Source organism: Loxodonta africana, chromosome 26 (genome assembly GCF_030014295.1).
Source record: "Loxodonta africana isolate mLoxAfr1 chromosome 26, mLoxAfr1.hap2, whole genome shotgun sequence".
NCBI classification, from domain to species: domain Eukaryota; kingdom Metazoa; phylum Chordata; class Mammalia; order Proboscidea; family Elephantidae; genus Loxodonta; species Loxodonta africana.
The window spans coordinates 960,616-980,094 of record NC_087367.1 but is presented as its reverse complement, the minus strand read 5'-3'; the positions used below and the strand labels follow the sequence as shown (position 1 = coordinate 980,094).

General features: G+C 38.0%; 1 protein-coding gene across 6 annotated transcripts in view; it reads right to left on the bottom strand.

Moving 5' to 3' along the window:
- USP34 (ubiquitin specific peptidase 34) overlaps nucleotides 1–19,479 on the bottom strand; it is a 249,426-nt gene that overhangs the window by 79,599 nt on the left and 150,348 nt on the right. For all 6 annotated transcript variants that reach the window (XM_064276991.1, XM_064276988.1, XM_064276990.1 and 3 more), the window contains 8 exons: nucleotides 9,542–9,742; nucleotides 8,517–8,599; nucleotides 4,354–4,394; nucleotides 4,091–4,215; nucleotides 2,758–2,910; nucleotides 1,700–1,804; nucleotides 265–320; nucleotides 50–170 (listed from right to left, as the gene is read on the bottom strand). In XM_064276991.1, coding sequence (XP_064133061.1) covers nucleotides 50–170; nucleotides 265–320; nucleotides 1,700–1,804; nucleotides 2,758–2,910; nucleotides 4,091–4,215; nucleotides 4,354–4,394; nucleotides 8,517–8,599; nucleotides 9,542–9,742 — 885 coding nt within the window. The remainder of the gene's footprint in view (nucleotides 1–49; nucleotides 171–264; nucleotides 321–1,699; nucleotides 1,805–2,757; nucleotides 2,911–4,090; nucleotides 4,216–4,353; nucleotides 4,395–8,516; nucleotides 8,600–9,541; nucleotides 9,743–19,479) is intronic.

The following is a 19,479-nucleotide window of genomic DNA, read 5'->3' as shown; positions in this document are numbered from 1 at the left end:
AAGGTTTCAGTCACCTTCCATACAGCCATCTGGATGATTTTATACCTACCTGTCCTTCCCTTGAAAACTTAAAGGGTGGTTTGTGTTTAACAACACTTGTCGCAAGCCTCAGGAGTCCTGTAAGACCATCATCCTCTATATTACCATCTTGATGATCAAGGATCTCCCTGCTACAAAAAACCAAGAGCACAAGTAAAACAGGATTGTTCTGTTAATTAAGCCTTTCCTCAACAATAAAACTGCCAAGTTCATATCAAATTTTACCTTCGGATACAGTCAGCCAAATGTCTTGCCAAAGCATCTAAGTCGAGGAGCGTTGTCTTAATACAAAGAGAAAATACAAAATTCAAATATAGGTTTTTACGTTTAGTAGTTTAGTAGAAAAACAGAATTTTTCCTTTTAAGTACCAAGAATTCGATTCTTCCAAATTCATTAATATACTAATTATAAACTCAATACCGCTACTCTTATACAAGATCTCAATTTAAAAAATTAGAGTCGTAATATTCAGATTCCTACAAAAAGAACCAATGGATGTTGATAACAATCTATAATAATCACAGTAATTTATCAAGAAACTAATGTTTGTTTTTAAATTTTTCTTCTTTATAAACTTTATGAGATATAATTCATATGCCATAAAATTTGCCCACTAAGGTTTGTTTTTAATATGCCCTTTTAAGCTAGGCTTTAAAAATAAACTTAACTGTATAGTTAAACATTTTTAGAAAGCTTCAATTCTCATTATAACTGAACAACAAAATTAAACAGGCTGCACAAAATAAGAAGAATAGAAAAAAATTAAGATCTCCAAGAAGGGAAATTCCTTTGACTTACAAGCAAGAAAGATTAGATTCCTACTACTTCAGTTTAAATGAGCATGCTCAGGTTTTTAAAAACATTCCATGTTTATCTGGTATCAATATTTTAATAATAACAACCAAGTAAATTAAACTTACTCAATACTAAATTTTACAATTATTTTCTAAATGAAAAGTAGAATATTTTAAGAATTCAGGTCTAAACTGTTCATTAAATGTAGGAAGTTCAAACACTCGAGGATTTTTCATGTAAAGTGTATATATACATAAAAAAAACTGGGAAAGTGTTTGCTGAATATTTAAATGTATCTTCTTCAAATGTTTTCATTTCTTTTGAGGTCACTATGACTAAATGTATAAAGGAGAAGAAACAAAAGTCTTCACATGTCAAGTACATCTTTTAAATCTACTTGTTTTAAACATTTCTTTGTTTGGATGGAAATATCACGTTAGCCTAGTGTAAGAAAATCAACAGACGAGTAAAAACTGGCAGTGTTCCCTTAGCTTAAAATAACTTCTATCTGAACTGTGATTTTAGGACTCCAAATCCATGTACAATTATAGACAGCTGTACATTTAAACTTAAAATCTAAACTTCATTTTCCAAATAAGATTTTCCATCCACAAATCTTAACTCGGAAAAGACAGGAAACTACTTATAGGCACCAAATGAGGACAATTAAAGATCGAAGGAAGAATAAGAAAGGAATTACATAAAGCAGGAGAAACAGGCACAAATACAGTAGAAAAAGTGACTGCATCAACTAGATACAGACTGATAAAAGCATCCTGAAAAATAAGGAAATACACAGTCATAAACACACATATGTATAATTCATTTCTATAAACAAGTTAACGTGCAGTTATCTGAACATACCTGACCAGCATCTTTTATATGTATGTTGTCAACTAATTTGCATAACAACCAAAAATACTCTTTACATCCAGGTTTTAACAGTGGTTCTTCCTCATAATCATCTATCTATTAAAAAAAGTTAAAAACCTCATGAAAACACTTTAAAAAGGGAAATAACTTAAAATTACAATACATTAAGGAACTAGAGGCTTTATGAAATTAAATCTCTATACAAGCTAAATAGAATTAAAAATTTCATAAAAATAGAGAGACCCCTCCTAGTTTCCATAAAATTGTAACTATGAAAACAAGTGACTAATATCAGAGCACTCAGAAAGACTTCTCTCAATTTGCTTACAATCCACTTAAACAAGGTATAGATATCATACAACGCTAACGGTGTATATTGTGAACCAAGAACGCAACACAAATGCGGGAACAAAAGAAACCCCTAGAACATGAGCACATAGAAATCTACCCACACACAACAGTCTGTTACAGTTTCGATATCTGAAAAAACAGGAGAACACATTTTATTTCTTACAAGTTGATGACAGGTAAATATGAAGAAAAATAATATAAATCTTGCGACGTATCACATTTCTGGGATGAGTACAAATTATTTACTACTGGTCTCTGGATTTATTATACAATAGAAGACTTTTACAAGGTTAGTATATACACTACAGTAGGGAAGAAAACTGGAAATTCAGAACATCATAAGGATTAAAAAAAAAAATGGTGTGACTGCGTGACAAGAGAGCTACATGGGCTACATTTATGATGCTTCTCTCATTCACCTTATTAACACGAGACCCAATGAGAATAAATGCTATTTTCAAGACAACACCTATGAGAGATATCAGAGAGCTGAAATCAAAGTGCAAAGGTTCTCTGCCTAGTTTTAATATGGATATGCTGTCACTTTAAGACCTATACAACCACTACCTTCATAGCAAAAACTACAGACAGTAACCAAATGCTCACCATTACTGCGGGGATAGGGTACACGACAAACACGGGACAAAGACTGGAGAAACAGAATCCACCCCTGAACACGGAAAGGCACGACAGCTTACCCTGATAGGTTTGAACGCTTGGGCATCAGGGAGAAATTTCAATAATGTTGAGGCAGCCAGCAGCAGAAAAGAGCGGTTGATTGAGTCTCCTCCATCCAGTCCCGAGAGAGATAACTTATAGAGACCATTGCAGGACTCGTGACGAACAGCAGTCTAAGCGTAAGAAGTCAATGGTGTTATGTTAACAGTACTAACGTGCTGGTTCACTTCTTTAATAACATATTTTTAAATGCAATGTTCTGATCATCTATATATGCGTGTAAATAATATAAGATCAAATAAAGTACCCCAAAGTATACAGTAATATGTACATACAGTATTTTAGAAATTCTCAAGAACGGCCATAAAAACAGAAAGAAACCAAATTAAAAACAACCAACAAGATAACAGATACAAAAGGGATTGGGAAGAGGATTTTCATAGTAATTTAAGTTACTTACAAGTAACAGAATAAAATATTTTCAGAACTAGAAGCAACTTAGAAAGTACTTAAGTCAGAACATTTTACAGGTTCTAAGAAAAAAATGCCCAAATGTCACAGTGGTCACCTGGGACAGGGCAAGAGCTCGAACAAATAACGGCATTCGGCCCCGAGTTACCGGTATTAGACAACGCTAGCTAAAAAAGATGTGACTTTTGCGGATGAAATAAAAAAGTGCCATCAGTTCTTTCTAAGTATATTAGTAGGAGTATGCTTCTATGGTATCATTTAGGGTTACGAAGGATTACGAAATAATATCAAGATACAGTCAGCGAAAATCATACTGCTCTCATTATAAACAGAAGAAAATATATCTGACCTATATTTAGTCGTTCTTGCCTCTAAGGATACACTCTAATAAAACACAATAAGCAGAAGAAATGTCTCTAAAACAGAAATTACCAAAATAAATGCTCATGCTCTTCCCACACCCTGGAGAAAAATTACAAACAAAACAACAAAGGCAAAACAACTACTCTCTAAACAAAGATTTCCAAAAGGGCAAATACAAACACCACATAATACATACTGTTCCTACCCCTTAGTGGTTCACAACCCTGCCGACACTCAAGGATGAAGCAGGAGCAGCCCAGATGAGATGTACTTAGGGAATTCTGTCCATTAACCCTTTTTAATTAACAATATAAAAATACACGAAGAGAACAGGGAGGAGAGGAGGAGTGTGCTGCCCCATCAGGAGGAGAGGAGCTCAGAGTGCACGGGGAGCCGTGTATAACTTTTTGTATGAGAGACTGGCTTGATTTGTAAACTTTCATTTAAAGCACAATAAATAAATTTAAAAAATGCGCACACGAAGAGTAACAGTGCTAATCCGCGCAACCTTCGTCCTACCTCAGGAATAAGGAGGGTCAATTTCTTTAGCCAGTCTTGGAGGTGATCACTATCAGCAAGGCTAGACTTCACTAGGGAACAGCAGTGCGCCCAACTCACCAAGAGCCACATGGAATAATGGGAGACTAAAGAAAACACAGAGAATGCATGGCCACAAAGGCTTGTGCTACGAAGAGACTACAATCTTCATTAATTCAAGATAAAATATATATTTAAATATCCAAATCTTTATCTATTATAAATTAACTTCGTAGAACCCTTACCTTCATGTCTAGACCTGTGATCAGACTGAGCTTTCAAAACTCTGTAAAGTGAAAACACACCACCGACACTAAATTAAATTCAGCAATGAACTGAAAATAATTAAATTTATTAACATATATCCTTCAATGTTTACATGACTTCTCCCAAAAAAGAAGTATATTTTAAGAAAGCTACATATTTGTTCTTTAGCCTTTATTTACTCAATTTAAAGAATCACAGATAAAATCTTATTACGGCAAACACCAAGTTACACTTCAGATTAAACAAATGTGACTGAATATAACTGAGACTGAACTCAGTGAACCCTCAGAAAGGGGTCACGCTTTAGTTACTGAAGACATGTGTCTTAAGCTTAGGAAGATATAGGTTGTAATAGTTTTGATTTTAAACTTTAGGTTCCTATTTTAAAAATCATACTTTGACATAAAAGGCCCTTCCTTCTGTGCTTACAATGTCTATTTCTATCAGGCTTGATTTGTTACAGCTTGAACTATGCTCATCCCTTTACTCTCCGCGCCCCCCACCCCCAATATGCTGAACTCTTTACCCATGTACCTGTGAATATGACCCTGTTTGTTTGCAAATAGGGTTTTCCTTCTGTTATGTTAATGAGAGTGGGTCCTAAACCCAAACTCTTCTAAGTGGCGTCTTAAAAAAAGGGAAACAGACAAGGGGAAGAGACCATGTGAGGAACCAGCTAGAGACCAAGATTTTGTTTTGGCTACCAACAAGGAAGGACCTGCCCCAGTGGCTGATGCCCTCACTTCTAGCCTCCGAAGCTCTCAGACGATAAAATGTTGGTTCTTTCAAGCCCCTCACTTTGTGATATTTTGTAACTGTGACCCTAAGAAATTAAGACATGGTCTGAAGCAAAATATCTTAAAAGGCAGAGGAAAATTATAGTTTAATTCTGTATTACTTCACCCTGTTTTTCCCCCATGATACTTTTAGGAACTTCAATGGAAAATGTTATTACTTCATTTAAAAAAAAAACTAAATATTTAAAATTTCTCATTTTAGCAAGACTAATAAATAGGTTGTTGTAATAAATAGGAGTAGTTACTTGCCTTACAAATAAACCCTGTAAGAAAAGCTGTACAGATGATGTCCAGCATCTAAACTTTTTATAATTAATAAAACACCTTCTGAAATCTCAAAAAGCAAGACTCACTCATATTATGGACTTACAGTAAAAGATACTAAGAAGCTAAAACTTATAAATTACTTGGTCATATTTCATGTTTAATTTTTATCATAAAAAACCAAACCCATTGCCGTCGAGTCGAGTCGATTCAATTCTGACTCGTAGCAAGTTTAATACATTTAACTTCATCAAGAGCAAGCCATCTCTCTACCTTTAAATCCGCAGCATCAGTAGGTGAGATGTTCCTTCCACCTGCCTTAACTGATGCTGACCTTCTAGTACTGCATGAACTGAACGTGACAAGATTACGGGGCAGGAAGAGCTGAGAAGGCACCAAGGAGGCCTACGTGGGCCAACTCTTTGCAAACGTTCTAATGGACTCCGTAAGAATGGAACCGATGGAATGGGAAGAAGAACTACCACAGAGTGAACCAGCTTGTATACCAACAGCTGGTATTAAACCTGCATATTTACTTTTCACTGTATGGAGATAATGGAGTCAAGCAAATATTTCCCCATTCTGAAGAATAAAGGTAGACAAAAGCAGTCAGTCACTGAATCACCTCACTAACTCAATGTATCATGGTGTGCGGGAGTATGTTAGAGGAAAAAGAGGAATAATTAAGAATCTTTAATTGTAAAATATTTGGTGGCTGGGATGTAAAAGATATTTAATCATATAAATCAACGCCACACTGTAGTACTTTTTTCATTCTCCCACATTACCTATTCATAAGTTTGACAGACGATGAGGAAAGATGGCTAGCACTGAAAATAATGATGAACAAAATCAGATATGGTTCTTATAGAACTTAAGAGTCTACGAGGATAAAACAGACATTAATCAAATAATGAAGTGAACGTGAATCCAATCAAGACAGGCACTACAGAAAGGTACATTAAAAAAATCTTAGAATCATGCTATTTATATGCAATTATTGTCTATGAAGATAGCTTTTAAAACCATCTAAAAACCACCAACTGGCTATTGGCCATAAATAAGGCATAAATAAAATTAAGCTCTTTTAAAGGTGTTTTTAAAGATGTTTTATAAATCACTTGGAGTACAATGACAAACCTGAGCCCAACATAAAACCTATGGAATACTTAGAAATTAATTTAAAATACTCGTAACAAAACATAGGTGATTATTCAGACATACAGAGGTTCCCTGTGTTAGTCAGCAATTACAAGACTTTCAATTATTTTTAAAAATCTCAAAGTAGTCCAAATAAATGGGGTCATATTATATGCTTAAACTATACTCTCACACATACATGTTCTAGCTCTGTCCAACAAGGGTCTAGAAGCAATTACTCACAGCCACCCCAAAACCCAAACCAAACCCGATGCTGTCATGTCGAGTCAATCCCGACTCAGAGAGACCCTACAGGACAGAGTAGAACTGCTCCACAGGGTTTCCAAGGAGTGGCTGGTGGATTTGAACTGCTGACCTTTTGGTTAGCAGCTGAACGTTTAACCATTATGCCATAAGAAAGCTCCAGCACCCACATTTTGGGCGTTCCCCACCCACAAAAACGGAGGCTTCATGGAGAAATGACTAATTCCAGCACTAGCGCATGGAAACTACAAGATGAGCGTGGAACGTCATCGTGACAGAAAAAAGGCTGCCCACCTCCAAATTGTGAGGAATATATCAAAAGGACAGAAGAACCAGCTAAAGGAGTTTGTATCAACCAAATCTCACAAAATCTAAGCAAAGCAAATAATGAGAGTAATGAATTATAACCTACTCCACACACACAAAAAAATCTATGACTCCACACTGACACCGCCTACCTAAATAAGTGTAAGGGAGGGAGAGGAGGCCCTTCCTTACAACAGCAAGTCAGCTGAGAAACATAAAAGGAGCAGGAGGAGTTAGAGAGCTGCCATCTATAAACATCATACCAAACCCGCTGCCGTGAGTCAATTCTGACTCATTAATTCAGGCAAGAATCATCAATGAATGCTAAAATCAATGAACGAAAGTATAATGTGGATCAGACAATTTATGCAACTGCAAAATATCTACCCACGGGATCCATACTAATTACAAAGAGAAAATCAGAAATTTTAGATAAATCTAGAGGAGACAAGATTAACCAAGTGATCAAAATTAACATCACCAATAACGGGAAAAACCGACTTCACCAGATGTACTGGGAAAGACACAAGACTACAGATGGGGTGTAGCTGCTGAAGAGCCACAATCTCACTCTGATTACTAGGCTCCAGAAAACCCATATTGAAGGATGGTCTGTAAGAGAGGCGGCCTCTTCCTGATGAGAGAAAACTGAAGAAATCTGACAATCAGATGCAATGCACGATCTTGGACCAGGGAAAAATTGTTATGAAGGACATTAATGGGACAATTTGGATATGGGCTATATATTAGATAGTATTATTGTATCGATGTTAAAATTTTCCATGTTTGAAAATTTTACTCCACTTACTAAGAAAACGTTGGTCTTAAAAGACACACATCGAAGTATTTATAGGTAAGTGGTAATGATGCCTGCAATTTACTCTGAACCAGATTCAGGAAACCAAAAAACCAATTCAAACTCATTGCCATCAAGTCCATTCCAACTCACAGCAACCCTACAGGACAGAGAAGAACTGCACCGTAGTTTCCAGGGCTGTAATCTTTATGGAAGCAGACTGCCACATCTTTCCCCTGTGAAGCAGCTGATGGGTTCCAACTGCCAACCTTTTGGTTAACAGCTGAGTGCTTAACCACTGTACCACCAGTGCTCCTGGTTCAGGAAAACACGTGTATAAATATGTACGTCCCCACGCACGCACACACAGCAAGCGCGTCCTCATGAGCGGGCAGTAAAATAAACACAGCAAAACGCTGCCGACCATCTGTTAATCTAGGGGGGAAGGGGGAAAGTTCACTATCCTAACAATTTTTCTGTTAATTTAAAATTGCAAAATAAAGTCTTAAAACTCTATATTCTTACTGCAAGTACATTCATAAAATATGTTTAAAAAAAAAAAAAACAGTCATACCTAGGAGCCAGGTTATCGTACGTATAAGCAACAGACATAAGTCGCTGAATTAAATTGGTTCCTTGGACAAGAACTAGAAATACCTTTAAAACAAAAATATTAAAAAAAACTTCTTTTAATTAGACAGTAAAATTCAAAAACTATATTTTTACCACAAGATTCCCAATACTTTGATTTTCATCTGTGACAAGGACTATCCTAAGAATGAATTTTTGAAAATATTATAAAAAGGTAAAATGTGAGAAAACCAAAATTCTGTAGCTACTGTTAAGAGTAGCAACTTCGAAAAAATACTGGAAGTTTAGAAATATCAAGGCAAAACTATTATTTACATCTGACCCATAGATTCTCTACCCCTCCACCAATTAGGTGAGAAAAATATGATATATTACAAATATCGGTGGTTTCTGAGGGGTGGCTGAGGAATTAAACACTTTTCACTGTTGAAATAATGTTAAAAAGCAAGCAGTTGTGGACTCCTTTATCATCCTGAAATAAATATTTTTAAAAGCAACATGTTATACCACGAGTGCAGAGCATTCCACGTTGAAAATCCTGAGGTTCAACATTTACTTTGCTGACTTTCAAGCTACCTGATCCTGATAAACGCTTAATTTTATTATCTCTAGGTTACCTCAGCACTCCGTTTGCTTGTTCAGCCCTCCACACATATACAGAAACACCAATTTCCTATTTAAATTCCCCATTTAGATACCCAGCGTGTTTCTGTTTTGCAGAATGGACCTTGATATGCTCAGTATTTAAGAGTACTGAGTCCAAATGAGAGACCCAATCCTGTAGTTAAAGGTAACATGAAAATTCATTCCTTCATGCTGGGCAATGATTAAAAAAGCACATCTGATTCATTACCACGTCAGCGGCTAGGTCCCAGCACAGCAATCTATGATAGCATTTTTTATGTCTTAGTATACTTTTTTACTTTGTAAAAACAAAACACATACAAGCTCTCTTAAAACACAGATGGAATTTACGGCTGCAATCTCATGGTAACTTCTGTACTTTACCTCTGTTAATCGTGGTATGTGAAGACCTTTGGCATGATCTCCAGCAGCCTTCCTTGATTTGCCAGGCCAGGTTCTTTTCCTGTGGCTTTCTGCTACACCAGACCAGGCAAAGACATCGTGATAAGCTAAATCCAAATCAGACGGATCTACTGCAAACTGGCATATTAACTTCAGCAAGCAGGCAAGACAGTCTAGCTGCCACTGTGGATAAAAAGAAAACGTCATTTCCCTCTTTTCATTAATTTAATATGGCCACTATACAATTTGAAATTAAAAGACCAGAAGACAAATTATAGCTAGTATTTAACCCACGTGCTGAAGAAATTTTGTTGCTCACATACTTTAGTTTGTAATAATACAATCCTAACAAAAAAGAAGGAAAAACAGCCAGACACTGAGGTGTATTTAATAAAATGAAGATGACAACTCAGTCCCTACCATGCAAGCACCATCATGCGTGCAATACAGAGCTACAGAATTTTTTTACAAATACACTGCTCCAAATGTCCTATAATTTTTTTTAATTGTGCTTTAAGTGAAAATTTACAAATCAAGTCAGTCTCTCATACAAAAACTCATATACACCCTGCTACATACTCCTAGTTGCTCTCCCTCTAATGAGACAGCACATTCCTTCTCTCCACCTCGTCCTATAATTTTTTTTAAAAACTATTAAAATGCTAACAAGGATGTAATTTATTCACCAATAAAAATAACTGACAGACAAAGTATAATTTCTCCACACAAGTGGCATATACTCTAATATTCTGGAGTCAAAGCAATTCTGAAGAACCACAGAAAAGCAGCAGTCAAGAAAGCAAACGGCCAGTTGCATTGGGCAAATCTGATGCAAAAGGCCTCTTTAAAGTGTTAAAAAGCAAAGGAGTCACATTAAGGGCTAAGGTGCTAATGACCTAAGGCATGGCGTTTTCAATCGCCTTGTACGGATGCGAAAGCTGGACAATGAATAAGGAAGAAGAATTGACGCCTCTGAATTGTGGTGTTGGTGAAGAATATCGACTGTACCATGGATTGCCAAAAAAAGAAATGTGTAGTGGAAGAAGTAGAGCCAGAAGGCTCCTTAGAAGCAAGGATGGTGAGACTACGTCTCACATACTTTGGACATGTTATCAGGAGGGATCAGTCCCTAGAGAAGGACATCATGCCTGGTAAAGTAGAGGCTCAATGGAAAAGAGGAAGACCCTAAACGAAGTGGATTGACGTGGTGGCTGCAACACTGGGCTCAAACACAGCAAGGATTTTGAGCATGGTGCAGCGCTTGGCTCTGTTATACAAAGGGCTGCTATGAGACTGAACTGACTAGAAGGCACCTTGTAATAACAATTGAAAATCCTGCACTTTACAGGTGCACATTTAAAAGAAAGTATTTCTTTAGTAAAATCAGTGTTTGGTAAGAAGACTAAAATTTCCAAGTGACTTAAAGCACTACTTTAAAATTTTTAAAGTAAATGCTTTCTTTAAATAAATTAATTAGAATATCCCTCATGTACAAGATGAGTTTCAGAGCTTTCTCTTCAACAGTCCTTGGTCCTCTTGCTCTCCTGGCCCCACTGTCAAGCAGGACAGCTGTTTCATTTACCAGGAAACAGTATTCTTCTCTCAGTAATATCAACAGCACAGTAGCGCCAATACTACAGTAGTGCCAAAACTACAATAATAGCAACACTACAGGAGTATCGATACTACAGCAGTGTAACACTACAGTAACACCAATACTGCAGTAACAGTATCACAGCAGTACCAATACTACAGTAATACCAACACTACCCAACACCTGTACCAATACTAACGTAATACCAATACTACGTAACAGAAATCATCTCTGCGAAGCGACACTGAGGAAACACTACTTAGAAATGACACTGTAAGCTTCCCCTACATGTTTGGTCAGTCTCTTGTTATTCCAAAAGAAGAAAAAAGGAAATAAAAGTCTTTTTCGAACATAATAAAACTGGAAGGAAACAAGAATGAACAAGGCATGATGTTCCTTCTTACCACTTCTATTCACGTTATACTGCAAGTCCTAACCTCTACAATAAGTCAAGGAAATAGAAACAAAACGCACGCAGATTAGAAGGAAGAAGTAAAACTGTTTTATTTACTGATGACACGATCATATACATATAAAATCCTAAGAAATACCATGGAATGGAGAGAAATACTGTCATTAAGTGGAGAGAAATACCATCCTTAAGACATCAGTTGGTATCAGATTCATCTATAGGTTCAATGTGATCCCAATAAAATCTCATAAGGCCTTATGTAGAAAATGAAAATCGATTTAAAAAATTTTACAGAAGTGCAGTTGACCTAGAATAGTCAAAACAACTTTGAAACAGAAGAACTTGGAGGACTCACACTATTTGATTTCAAGGCCAAACTACACAGTCTCACCATCCTTGCTTCTAAGGAGCCTTCTGGCTCTGCTTCTTCCACCACACGTTTCTTTTTTTGGCAATCCATGGTACAGTCGATATTCTTCGACAACACAACAATTCAAAGGCGTCAATTCTTCTTCCTTATTCATTGTCTAGCTTTCGCATACATGTGAGGGAACTGAAAACACCATGCCTTAGGTCATTAGCACCTTAGCCCTTAAAGGGACTTCACTGCTTTTTTAACACTAGTGTGGTGCTGGTCTACGGATAGAACAGTCAAGTAACTGACCTGCACGTAAATAGACAACTGATTTTTAAATAAAAACAGCATACTTCAGTGAGGAAAGGATAGTCTTTTCTACAAATGGTGCTGGAAAACCTGGATAAAAAAAACCAACCAAACTCAGCCAAATGAAAATAATTCAACAAATAAAACCCACCCTTATCCTACATATACAGAAGTTAACTCAAAATGGACCAGAGACCTAAATGTAAAGCATAAATATAAAACTTACAGCAAAGACTTCTTAGATAGGCTACAAAAAGCACGAACCATAAAAGAAAAAAATACATTTGACTTAACTGAAATTAAAAACTTCTGTCCTTGGACCAAAAGCAAAGAAGTTTCCGGGATAAACTGAATGCTTCAAAGGTCAGCGGAGCAAGGGCGGGGGTTTGGGACTATGGCTTAAGGGGACTTCTAAGTTAATTGGCAAAATTATTCTATTATGAAATCATTCTGCATCCCACTTTGAAATGTGGCATCTGGGGTCTTAAATGCTAACAAGCAGCCATCTAAGATGCATCAATTGGTTTCAACCCACCTGGAGCAAAGGAGAATGAAGAACACCAAGGTCACATGATAACTAAGAGCCCGAGACACAGAAAGGGCCACAGGAACCAGAGACCTACATCATCCTGAGACCAGAAGAACTAGTTGGTGCCCGGCCACAACCGGTGACTGCCCTGACAGGGAGCACAACAGAGAACCCCTGAGGGAGCAGGAGATCAGTGGGATGCAGACCCCAAATTCTCATAAAAAGACCAGACTTAATGGTCTGACTGAGACTAGAGGAATCCCGGCGGTCATGGTCCCCAAACCTTCTGTTGGCCCAGGACAGGAACCACCCCCGAAGACAACTCATCAGACATAGAAGGGACTGGACAATGGGTAGGAGAGAGATGCTGATGAAGAGTGAGCTACTTGTATTAGGTGGACACTTGAGACTGTGTTGGCATCTCCTGTCTGGAGGAGAGATGGGAGGGTAGAGAGGGTTAGAAACTGGCAAAATTGTCATGAAAGGAGAGACTGGAAGGGCTGACTCATTAGGGGGAGAGCAAGTGGGAGTATGGAGTAAGGTGTATATAAGCTTATATGTGACAGACTGACTTGATTTGTAAACGTTCACTTAAAGCTCAATAAAAATTATTAAAACAAAAAACAAAAAACTTCTGTCCTACCAAAGACACAAGGTAATTATGAGCCCAAGAGACAGAAAGGGACACATAAAACAGAGACTACATCAGCCTGAGACCAGAAGAACTAGACGGTGCCCGGCTACAACCGATGACTGCCCTGACAAGGAATACAACAGGGAGAACACCCCCTGAGGGAGCAGGAGAGCAGTGGGATGGACTTCAAATTCTTGTAAAAAGACCAGATTTAATGGTCTGAGACTAGGTGGACCCTGCAGGTCATGGTCCCCAGACGTTCTGTTAGCCCAAGACAGGAACCATTCCCAAAGCCAACTCTTCAGACAGGGATTGGACTGGACAATGGGATAGAAAATGATGCTGGTGAAGAATGAGCTTCATGGATCAAGTAGACACATGAGACTATGTTGGCAGCTCCTGTCTTGGGGGGGGGAGATGAGAGGGCAGAGGGGGTCAGAAAGCTGGTGGAATGGACACAAAAAGAGAGTGGAGGGAAGGAGTGTGTTGTGTCATTAGGGGGAGAGCAATCAGGAGTATACAGCAAGGTGTATATAAATTTTTGTATAAGAGACTGACTTGATTTGTAAACTTTCACTTAAAGCACACACACACAAAAAAAACTCCTGTCTTTTAATAGACACGATCAATAAAATGAAAACCAAGCCACAGGCTGAGAGCAAATATTCCCAATACATATATCTGAGGAAAAACAACTTGTCCAAAATTGACTAAGGAAAGAAAAAGTCTTACAACTTCTTTATTAAGAAAAAAATTAAAATGTTTAAAAATGAGCAAAAGATTTGAACAGACACTTCACAAAGAAGATAAATGCATGACCAATAAGCACATGAAAAGATGCCCAATACCATTAGTCACTGAAGAAGGGCAAATTAAAGCCAGCATGAAAGACGACTACATGCTCACGAGAAGATCAAATTAGGGACGCTAGCCACACCAAATGCTGGCAAGGCTATGGATAAATGGAATTCTCAAACTGCTTTCGGAAAGTTTGACAGCTTCTTATAAAGTTAATCTTACATTTACCATATTACTCAGAAATTCCATTTTTAAATATTTACCCAAGAGAAACAAAAACATAAATACATGGAAAGACTTGTGCATGTTTATAGCAGCTTTATCCCTAAGAGCCCACAACTGGAAGCGCAAATGTCCATCAACGGTGAATTGATAAACAAGCTGTGGTTTATCTACACATCAGATATTCATTCACTCAGCAATGAAAGGGAACAAACTACCAACACACACACACACATTTATGATTTTCAAAATACATACTGAGTCAAAGTCAGATGTAAAGCACATAGTATACAAGAGGAAATGCAAATATAATCTATTGCAACAGAAGGCAGTTGGGATGGGCGTGAGAGACTGACTGAAAAGGGTCAGGATGGTATTTCTGTAGTAATGAGAATGTTCTACATCTTAATTATGTTGCAGGACTGTGTGACTATACACATTTTTCAGAACTTGAACTAGACCTTTAAAATGGTGTGCTATTTATTGCATGAAAAGTATACCTCAAACTCAAAACACACACAAAAATTTACTCAAAATGGATCAGAGATCTACATGTAAGAGCTAAAACTATAAAAAGAAAACAGAGGCAAAAATCTTTGGAACCTTGGTTAGGCAATGGTTTCTTAGATGTGACACTACAAGCATAGATAACAAAGAAAAAGAGTGAGAAATTAGATTTTAACAACTTTTTTGTTTCAAAGGGCACTACTGAAGAAAGGGAAAAGGCAACCCATAAAATGGGAGAAAATAGCTGCAAAGTGTATCTCTGATAAGGGATTAGTATTCAGAATATATTAAGAACTCTTACAACTCAACAATGAAAAGACAACCCAATTAAAAATGGCCAATGGATTTGAGTTGATATTTCTCCAAAAAAATCTTTAAGCACATAAAGATACTCCACAACACTAGTCATTAAAAAAAAAAAGTCATTAGGGAAATGTAAATCAAAGCCGCAAGGAGGTACTCACTAGTATGGCTATAAAGGAAAGATAGGCATTAGTCTTGGTGACTGGAAACCCTGGTGCCGTACTGGTTAAGAGCTCTGGCTCTTAAGGTCAGCAGTTCGAATCCACCAGGCGCTTCCTGGAAACTCTATGGGGCTGTTCTACTCTGTCCTATAGGGTCACCGTAAGTCGGAACTGACTCCATGGCAACAGGTTTTTTCTGGTTAGTCTTGGTGAAGATGCGGACAAACTGGAACCCACACATATGGCTGGTGTGAATGCACAATGGTGCAGCAGCTTTGGAAAACAATTTGGCAGGTCATCAAAAGTTAAACAGAGGGGGGCGGAGCCAAGATGGCGGACTAGGCAGACGCTACCTCGGATCCCTCTTACAACAAAGACACGGAAAAACAAGTGAATCGATCACATACATAACAATCTACGAACCCTGAACAACAAACACAGATTTAGAGACGGAGAACGAACTAATACGAGGAAGCAGCGATTGTTTTCAGAGCCTGGAGCCAGCGTACCAGTCAGGTACGGCACAAGCACAGAGAGCTGCTCCACCCCCCTGAACTAACCCCAGGAGGGGGATCAGCCGGTTCCGCGGACGGTGTGGGACGCAGCCGGTATAAGAAGTCCCCGGGAGGCAGTGACTGGTCTTGGAACGTGGAGAGCAGCGTCCCAGCCAGGGAACCATCCCGCCGGGATTTGGACTGGACGCAGGAACGGCATAAACACGGAGAGCTGCTCCACCCCCCTGAACTAACCCCGGGAGGGGGACCAGTTGGGTCGCGTGGGCGGCGTGGGACGCAGCCGGTAGGAGAAGTCCCCGGGAAGCAGCGACTGGTATTGGAGCGGGGAGAACAGCGTCCCAGCCGGGACACTCGGTCACGGCACAAGCACGGGGACCTGCTCCACCCATCTGAACTAACCCCGGGAGGAGGCCCAATTGGTTCTCTGGGGCGGCACGGCAACGCGGCTAGAGGGACGAGAAGTCCCCGGGAGGCAGCGACTGATTTTGGAGTCGAGAGTGCACCGTCCCAGTAGGGGAGCCTTGACGCTGGGCGTGGGGCTGGAAGTGGAGGATCTGACCTTGACTCCAGCGGGCCAGACCCCCCAGGGGCAATCTCCACACAGCCAGCACACATAGGCGACGTGCCCTGCGGGAATCTCAGATATAATAGTCATTCCAAGCAAGACAAGCAACTCTGGCTATATTCTGAGGTGCTACTCTCCTATCTCTCTGTTCCCTCCCCCACCCTCCCCAGGCGGCTTCATTAACATCTGAATAGCCTGAGCCAGAGGGAGAACTCTGATAGGGATCTGAATTTTTTTTTAGCGGATTTTCTGGAAAACCTAGTTTCCCAGTGATGGCTCGGAGACAACAATCCATATCAAACCACTTAAAGAAGCAGACCATGACAGCTTCTCCAACCCCCCAAACAAAAGAATCAAAATCTTTCCCAAATGAAGATACAATCCTGGAATTATCAGATACAGAGTATAAAAAACTAATTTACAGAATGCTTAAAGACATCACAAATGAAATAGGGCAAACTGCATAAAAAGCCAAGGAACACACTGATAAAACTGTTGAAGAACTCAAAAAGATTATTCAAGAACATAGTGGAAAAATTAATAAGTTGCAAGAATCCATAGAGAGACAGCATGTAGAAATCTTAAAGATTAACAATAAAATTACAGAATTAGACAACGCAATAGGAAGTCAGAGGAGCAGACTCGAGCAATTAGAATGCAGAGTGGGACTTCTGGAGGACCAGGGAATCAACACCAACATAGCTGAAAAAAAAATCAGATAAAAGAATTAAAAAAAATGAAGAAACCCTAAGAATCATGTGGGACTCTATCAAGAAGGATAACCTGCGGGTGATTGGAGTCCCAGAACAGGGAGCGGGGACAGAAAACACAGAGAAAATAGTTGAAGAACTCCTGACAGAAAACTTCCCTGACATCATGAAAGACGAAAGGATATCTATCCAAGATGCTCATCGAACCCCATTTAAGATTGATCCAAAAAGAAAAACACCAAGACATATTATCAAACTCGCCAAAACCAAAGATAAACAGAAAATTTTAAAAGCAGCCAGGGAGAAAAGAAAGGTTTCCTTCAAGGGAGAATCAATAAGAATAAGTTCAGACTACTCAGCAGAAACCATGCAGGCAAGAAGGGAATGGGACGACATATACAGAGCACTGAAGGAAAAAAACTGCCAGCCAAGGATCATATATCCAGCAAAACTCTCTCTGAAATATGAAGGCAAAATTAAGATATTTACAGATAAACACAAGTTTAGAGAATTTGCAAAAACCAAACCAAAGCTACAAGAAATACTAAAGGATATTGTTTGGTCAGAGAACCAATAATATCAGATATCAGCACAACACAAGGTCACAAAACAGAACGTCCTGATATCAACTCAAATAGGGAAATCACAAAAACAAACAAATTAAGATTAATTAAAAAAAAAAAAATACACATAACAGGGAATCATGGAAGTCAATAGGTAAAAGATCAAAATAATCAAAAAGAGGGACTAAATACAGGAGGCATTGAACTGCCATATGGAGAGTGATACAAGGCGATATAGAACAATACAAGTTAGGTTTTTACTTAGAAAAATAGGAGTAAATAATAAGGTAACCACAAAAAGGTATAACAACTCTATAACTCAAGATAAAAGCCAAGAAAAACGTTAACGACTCAACTAACATAAAGTCAAACACTATGAAAATGAGGATCTCACAATTCACTAAGAAAAACGCCTCAGCACAAAAAAGTATGTGGAAAAATGAAATTGTCAACAACACACATAAAAAGGCATCAAAATGACAGCACTAAAAACTTATTTATCTATAATTACCCTGAATGTAAATGGACTAAATGCACCAATAAAGAGACAGAGAGTCACAGACTGGATAAAGAAACACGATCCATCTATATGCTGCCTACAAGAGACACACCTTAGACTTAGAGACACAAACAAACTAAAACTCAAAGGATGGAAAAAAATATATCAAGCAAACAATAAGCAAGAAAGAAGAGGAGTAACAATATTAATTTCTCACAAAATAGACTTTAGACTTAAATCCACCACAAAGGATAAAGAAGGACACTATATAATGATAAACGGGACAATTGATCAGGAAGACATAACCATATTAAATATTTATGCACCCAATGACAGGGCTGCAAGATACATAAATCAAATTTTAACAGAATTGAAAAGTGAGATAGATACCTCCACAATTATAGTAGGAGACTTCAACACACCACTTTCGGAGAAGGACAGGACATCCAGTAAGAAGCTCAATAGAGACACGGAAGATCTAATTACAACAATCAACCAACTTGACCTCATTGACTTATACAGAACTCTCCAACCAAATGCTGCAAAATATACTTTTTTTTCTAGCGCACATGGAACATTCTCTAGAATAGACCACATATTAGGTCATAAAACAAACCTCTGCAGAGTCCAAAACATCGAAATATTACAAAGCATCTTCTCAGATCACAAGGCAATAAAACTAGAGATCAATAACAGAAAAACTAGGGAAAAGAAATCAAATACTTGGAAAATGAACAACACCCTTCTGAAAAAAGACTGGGTTATAGAAGACATTAAGGAGGGAATAAGGAAATTCATAGAAAGCAACGAGAATGAAAATACTTTCTATCAAAACCTCTGGGACACAGCAAAAGCAGTGCTCAGAGGCCAATTTATATCGATAAATGCACACATACAAAAAGAAGAAAGAGCCAAAATCAGAGAACTGTCCCTACAACTTGAACAAATAGAAAGTGAGCAACAAAAGAATCCATCAGGCACCAGAAGAAAACAAATAATAAAAATTAGAGCTGAACTAAATGAATTAGAGAACAGAAAAACAATTGAAAGAATTAACAAAGACAAAAGCTGGTTCTTTGAAAAAATTAACAAAATTGATAAACCATTGGCTAGACTGACTAAAGAAATACAGGAAAGGAAACAAATAACCCGAATAAGAAATGAGAAGGACCACATCACAACAGAACCAAATGAAATTAAAAGAATCATTTCAGATTATTATGAAAAATTATACTCTAACAAAT